Source organism: Melospiza georgiana, chromosome 28, assembly GCF_028018845.1.
Source record: "Melospiza georgiana isolate bMelGeo1 chromosome 28, bMelGeo1.pri, whole genome shotgun sequence".
NCBI lineage: Eukaryota > Metazoa > Chordata > Aves > Passeriformes > Passerellidae > Melospiza > Melospiza georgiana.
The window spans coordinates 761,946-769,196 of NC_080457.1; the positions used below are offsets into that span (position 1 = coordinate 761,946).

The 7,251-nt window shown below is 53.0% G+C and overlaps 1 protein-coding gene across 1 annotated transcript; it reads right to left on the minus strand.

The window, feature by feature from the left end:
- Positions 1-851: 851 nt before the first annotated feature.
- ATP5MC1 (ATP synthase membrane subunit c locus 1) lies at positions 852-5,068 on the minus strand. Its single transcript, XM_058041679.1, has 5 exons — positions 4,966-5,068; positions 4,128-4,176; positions 3,342-3,416; positions 2,741-2,910; positions 852-1,035 (listed from the first exon to the last, which is right to left on the minus strand). Exons 2-5 carry the CDS (start codon positions 4,164-4,166, stop codon positions 921-923), a joined length of 399 nt encoding a protein of 132 aa, XP_057897662.1. The 5' UTR covers positions 4,167-4,176; positions 4,966-5,068; the 3' UTR covers positions 852-920.
- Positions 5,069-7,251: the final 2,183 nt, after the last annotated feature.

Genomic DNA, 7,251 nt, shown 5'->3' on the forward strand with positions numbered 1-7,251 from the left:
GGTGGGAATTCAGCTCAGCCTCTCCCAAAATCCCAAAGGGAATCGGGGTGGGAATTCAGCTCAGCCTCTCCCAAAATCCCAAAGGGAATCGGGGTGGGAATTCAGCTCAGCCTCTCCCAAAATCCCAAAAGGGGATTGGGGTGGGAATTCAGCTCAGCCTCTCCCAAAATCCCAAAGGGGATTGGGGTGGAAATTCAGCTCAGCCTCTCCCAAAATCCCAAAGGGGATTGGGGACACCCCAGGAATTCTCCCCAGTATCCACCCCAACCCCTCCTCATGGAGCTTGGTTTGCCCAGGACCCAGATTTGGGGCAATTTCTGCAGATTTGAGTCGACTCCACCTTCGCTTTCCACTCCACAGTTGGGATTTTCCTCCCCGAATTTCCCCCAGAAGGTGAAAACTAAGGGCAAAAAAAAGCCCAGAACAGGGAATTCCATAAAGAAATCCGTGGTTTCCTCTGGGAATTCCATCCCAGCCCCGAAACCCAACCTCTGCTTTCTCAGAGGGCCCAGATTTGGGGGGGATTTCTGCAGATTTCAGTTGACTTCATTTTCCTCTCTTCCCATTCCCACCCCACAGCCGGGATTTTCCACCCCAAACCTCCCCCAGAGGGTGCAGAACAAAGGCAAAAAAGCCCCAAAACAGTGAATTCTGTAGAGAAATCTGTGGGTTCCTCTGGGAATTCCATCCCAACACCCAACCCCAACCTCTGCTTTCCCAGATTCGGGGAGATTTTTTTTTACAGATTTAACTCCACCTTCCCACTCCCACCCCACAGCCGGGATCTTCCACCCCAAACCTCCCCCCGGAAAGCGAAAAAACAAAGGCAAGGAAGGCCCCAAAAGTGGGAATTCCGTAGAGAAATCCGTGGTTTACTGGCAGGAGAGCGGGAGCAGCAGCAGGGGCTGTCCCCGGGGATGTCACATGGCGAAGAGGATGAGGAATGCCACCATCAGACAGAAGAGCCCCATGGCCTCGGACAGCGCGAAGCCCAGGATGGCGTACGAGAAGAGCTGCTGCTTCAGGGACGGGTTCCTGGGAATGGGAATGGGAATAGAGTGAGAAAAATGGGGAAATGGGAATGGGGAAATGGGAAAATGGGAATGGGAATATGGGGATAGGGGAGAAGAGCTGCTGCTTCAGGGACGGGTTCCTGGGAATGGGAATAGAGTGAGAAAAATGGGAATGGGAATGGGGAATGGGGATGGGAATGGGGGAGAAGAGCTGCTGCTTCAGGGACGGGTTCCTGGGAATGGGAATAGAGTGAGAAAAATGGGAATGGGAATGGGGAAATGGGAATGGGAATGGGAAAATGGGGAAATGGGAATGGGGAATGGGGATGGGAATATGGGGATGGGGAGAAGAGCTGCTGCTTCAGGGACGGGTTCCTGGAAATGGGAACAGAGCGAGAAAAATGGGAATGGGGAAATGGGAAAATGGGAATGAGGAAATGGGAAAATGGGAATGGGAATATGGGGATAGGGGAGAAGAGCTGCTGTTCAGGGACGGGCTCCTGGAAATGGGAATAGGGTGAGAATGAGGGTGGGAAAATGGGGAAATGGGCAAATGGAAATGGGGAATGGGAACGGGAAAAGGAGCGAGAACGGGAATGGGGAAGGGGAATGGGGAAAGGGAATGGGGAAGGGGAATGGGGCAATGGGGAGAGGAAATGGGAATGGGAACGGGGAACGATGCCCCAAACCAGGGAATGACACCAGGAAATCTCTTCCAATTCCTTCCAGGGCCAGCAGAGCTCCAGAGGGAAGGTGGCAATCAGTTGGAGGGTGCATTCACACAATTAACAGAGTCACGGATTCATTTGATAGAATAATTAATTATATTTTTGAATATTTAATTAATTATATTTTTGAATATTATTGGATAATTTTAATTGAATATTTAACTGAATATCAGTGGATTATTTTAAGAGAAGAATCATTTCAATAGAACGGATTACCACCATAATAAAATAATTATTTTAATAGAATAATGAGATTATTTTAATAGGATAGATTATGTTGAGATAATAACACTGTCCTATTAGAATAGCTGTTTTAAGAGAGTGCATTGTTTTTAAAAGAACAGTGGATTCTTTTTAGGAGAAGAATGGATTATTGAAATAAATGGATTATTTTAAGAGGAAAATTGATTGTTTTAATATAATGTATTAATTTAATAGAATAATGGGGTTTTTTTAAGAGAAGAAGGGATCATTTTTAGAGGAATGGGGGATTAATTTTCAAGGGAATGGGAGATTAATTTTTAGGGGAATGGGGGATTAATTTTCAAGGGAATGGGAGATTAATTTTTAGGGGAATGGGGACCATTTTAAAGAACCATTTTTAGGGGAACGGGGGATGAATTTTTAAGGGAATGCTGCACCACACAGCCATTGATATCCCGAGCCCTTAACACCCATCCTGTTCCACACACCCACACAGAGCCGACCCCAAAATCCCAGGGAATGGCCCCAAAATCCCGGGGAATGGCCCCAAATCCTGGGGAATGGCCCCAAACCCCAGGGAATGGCCCCAAATCCCGGGGAATGGCCCCAAATACCAGGGAATGGCCCCAAATCCCGGGGAATGGCCCCAAACCCTGGGGAATGGCCCCAAATACCAGGGAATGGCCCCAAATCCCGGGGAATGGCCCCAAACCCTGGGGAATGGCCCCAAATACCAGGGAATGGCCCCAAATCCCAGGGAATGGCCCCAAATCCCGGTTCTGGGGGCAGTCCCACCTGGCGTATCCGATGATGAGGCTCCCGAACACGGTGCCGATCCCCGCCCCCGAGCCCGCCACGCCCACGGTGGCGGCGCCGGCCCCGATGAACTTGGCGGCCGTGTCGATGTCCCGGGAGAGCGGCGAGCTGCGGAACTGCCGCCGGGGCTGCGGCGCGGCCAGCGACACCTGCGGGACACACGGGGGACACATCAGGGGACAGGGCAAGGACAGCCAGCTTCAGCTCAGGGACACAGGGACAGCCATGGGGACAGCGCTGCTGTGGAACCGCTGCCGGGGCTGCACGGGGCAGGCCAGCGACACCTGCGGGACAGGGGGACAGCTCGGGGACAGCTCGGGGACAGACAGAGACACATTGGGGACACATCGGGGATACGGGGACACGACAGGGACAGGCAGGGACAGCTCAGGGACGTGGGGACACATCGGGGATACGGGGACAGCTTGGGGACATGGGGACATGACAGGGGCTGGCACTTAGCATGGGAATGGGGGCGCCAGTCCTACCCAACAGCATGAGGATGAGGATGAGGACAGGAATGAGGATGGAAGATGAAGGATGAAGGATGGGGATGAGGCCCAAGGCCAGGCTGCCTCACCTGCGCGCTCTCCTCAGGCCTGCTGAACACAGCCACGGACACGGGCCTGGCCAGAGCCCTGGAGCAGCAGCGGAACTGCAGGGACAGCACAGGGACAGCTGGGGACACCTGGGGACACGGGGACAGCCCGGCCCAACCGCCCCCAGCCTCCCCTAAACCCCAACCCAAACCCTGCAGCCGCTCCCTGCCAGCACAGCTCAGCATTCCCAACCCTCAGGAGACCCTCGAGTGTTTTATGGAGCACTGAAACCCCCCTAAAACACCCCAAAATTGGCCAATGAAGGTTTATCAATGCAGGTGTTCTATGGAGCACCGAAACCCCCCTAAAACACCCCAAAATTGGCCAATGAAGGTTTATCAATGCAGGTGTTCTATGGAGCGCCGAAACCCCCCTAAAACACCCCAAAATTGGCCAATGAGGGTTTATCAATGCAGGTGTTTCTGTCCCAGCCCCCTGGACCAACCCCACACCCCCCAGGCCGAGCACGGCCAGGTGCCAGCCCCAGAAATCCCATTATTCCCATTTTCCCCCCAGGAAAAAAAAAAGGGATTCCAGAGCCACCCAAGGGAACCCTGCTCTGGTGCTGCTCCCAGCCCCGGGGCTGAGCTCGGTGCCAGCCACTCACACGTGTCACCAGAGGTCACCTTGTCCCCTCCCTCCCTGCTCAGAGCCAGGCTGGGACGCCCGGATCCAGCTCAGACAGGGGAGGAACCCCCAAATCCAAATCCCCAATTCCCAAATCCCCAAATTCCCAAATCCCCAATTCCTGCCAGGGCAGCACCTACCAGCGCTGGGGAGCTGAGGAGAGCCACGGGAGCCTGCATGGTGCTGGATCTGCCACAGAAAGACGCAGAAATTGTAAATAAACTTAAACAAAAACAACGGGATGGATTGCCAGTGCTGCTGTGACCAGGCCACCCCTGCCCCCAGCCCGGGGCACTGTCCCCAAGGTTGTGTCCCCAGGGCTTTGTCCCACTGACCCCGCTGTGTCCCCGGGGCTTTAACCCCACTGTGTCCCCAAGGTTTTACCCCATTTTGTCCCCAGTGTCCCCAAGGTTTTAACCCCATTGTGTCCTCGGGGCTTTAACTCCACTGTGTCCCCAAGGTTTTACCCCATTTTGTCCCCAATGTCCCCAAGGTTTTAACCCCACCATGTCCCGAACTGTGTCCAAGGATTTAACCCCATTGTGTCCCCAGTGTCCCCAAGGTTTTAACCCCATTGTGTCCCCAAGGTTTTGACTCACCATGTCCCCAAGGATTTAACCCCTCCGTGTCCCGACTTGTCCCCACCCTGTCCGCACCGTGTCCCCGAGGCTTTAACCCCCGTGTCCCCATGGTTTTAACCTCCCCGTCCCCTCCGTGTCCCCGGCTGTCCCTCCGCCCTCACCCGGCCTCGTGTCCTTCCCGTTAATCCCCGCTCGGTGCCTGTCCCGGTCGGCTCCTCCCGCCCTCCCTCCCACACCAGCGCCCTCACAACCCCCGAGGGCAGCGCAGGCCCCACCGCCCGCCGGGCAGCGAAGGGCACGACCCCAGCGAGCACCGGCCGGTCCCGCAGCCCTGCCCAGCAGCCCCGGGAGCCGCGGCAGCCCCGGGATGGGCGGGCAGGGCCGGGCCGGGTCCCACCTGCGCGGGGTCCGCTCGGGCCGGCGGCGGCGGCGGCTCTGTGGGCAGCGTCACCTTGGCCGTGTCCCCCCCGGCGTCCTCCGCGCCCATTGGCTGCCGCCGCGCGCGCGCGCCCGCGCCCGCCCTCCCCATTGGCCGGGCGCCGAGGAAACCCCGCCTCCCCGCATCCGGGCATGGCGGGAAGGAGGAGGGTGGGGAGGGGCGGGGATGAGGGTGGTGATTGGTGGGTTGAGGGCGGTGGCGGTCGGTGATTGGGTGAGGCAAGTGTCAATCTGGCGGTGGGCGGGAAGGGGCGGGGCCAGTGCCGTGAGGGAGGGTTTGGGGTGGGGAGAGAGTTTGTGGGGTTAAAAGGGTTTTTTTTGTGTTAAAAAGGGTTTGTGGGGTCAGAGAGTGTTTGTGGGGTTAAAAAGAGGGTTTGTGGGGTTAAAAAGAGGATGTGTGGGACCAGAAATATTCTGTGGGATCTGGGAAGGTTTTTTGGGGTCAGAGAAGGTTCTGTAGGACCAGGAAGTGTTCTGTGGGGTCAGAAACGTCGCATTTCAGCTCGGGATTAAACTCCTTTATTTTTATATAATAACTCCTGTATTATTATTACTATTTGTCATATTTCTCCTTTATTTCACCACCTGCTCCTCCCGCCGTGCCTGTGGGAATTCCATGGAAATCCTGGAGCTACGCGGCCCTGCTAGGGAAAAAAACCCCAAAATTCCTAAAAATTCCCCTCAAGGCTTCTTTGGGAATGTGATCACAAAAAAACCCTTAAATTTTGGGGGATTTTTGGGATTTCCAGGGACTCACGTGGCCCTGCAGAGCTCGCCCGACAGCAGCCACGTCAGGAATTCCTGCTCCCAAAATTCCCTCAGGCCCTCGGAGCCTTCCAGAGCTGGAAAACTGCAAAAAAATATTTTTAAAATTTTAATTTATATTTAGAAATACTTATTTTAAAATAAGTATTTTGAAATTTAATTAACTGGAAACAGAATTAAAGGGGAAAAAAATCCTGGTTTAGCATCTCCTTCTCCCAGTCCTACATTCAATTTTAATATTTTCTTGCTGGGATAAAGACCCCAAAAAGTTGGATTTCGTCTGGAAATGGGGAAATTCTTTGGGTTTTGGGAATGCTGGGATGGGGTTTTCTGAGGTTTTGGCCCCAAAATCCTTTGGGAACCTAAAATTGGCTCCTGTCCCCCACCCCAAACTCTCATTTCTGGAGGTGTTTTTATGGAAAAGTGTAAAAGTAACAAATATCCCCAATTTCCATAAAAATAACAGCAAAAAAAATCCCCAAATTCTGTACAAAACACAACAAATCCTCCCCAGTCCCATTAAAAACCCCACAATACCCTGAAATTCTGTACAAAGCCCAACAAATCCCTGAATTCCATTAAACCAGTCCCAAAAATCCCTCACATTCCCATTAAAAACCCAACAACCCCCCCGAATTCCACAAAAAACCTCCAAAAAGACCCCAGATTCTGCACAAATCCCCAAATTTCCACTAAAAACCCAACAAATCCCTGAATTCCATTTAAAAAAAACCCTACAAAAATAACCCAAACTTCCATTAGAAACCCGACTGCTCCCCCAAGTTCCATATAAAGAAACCCCAAAAACAGCCTAAATTTCCTTTAAAAAAACCACCAAAAATAGCCAAAATTTCCATTAAAAAACCCCAAATTTCCATAAAAACCCCAAATCCCGGCCTCACCTCTGCCTGTCCCGATTTTTCCAGAGCCACCCCAGGAACGCTTTGGCTCCCGGGTTCCCCAAATCCGAATTTTCCCCATCCCCGGCCCCTTTTGGGGTCTCCGCCTCCCTCCTGAGCAGCTCCGCGCCGTCACTGGGACAGGGAAAAATTGGGGAAAACGGGAAAATTCCCGAAATGATCCCAAAAATCCAGCAGAGGGTGCCAGGAACCCGCTGTGGCGGAAATCCCGGAGGGAGGGATGGGAATGGGGATTTGGGGGGAAAAATGGGGAAAAAATGGGAAAATCCCAATGGCGAAGAGGGGGAAACAGGGAATTGGGAATTTGGGGAGGTTGGGGATTCAGGGATTCGGGAATTTGGGAATTTGGGAATTTGAGGAATTGGGGGTTTGGGAATTTGGGAATTGCAGAATTTGGGGATTCTGGAATTGGGGAATTTGAGGAATTGGGGGTTTGGGAATTTGGGGGTTCTGGAGCTGGGGAATTTGGGGAATTGGGGATTCAGGAATCTGGGAGTTGGAGAAATTAGGAAATTGGGGAAATTGGGAGTTAGGGAATTTGGAATTCGGGGGATTGGGGA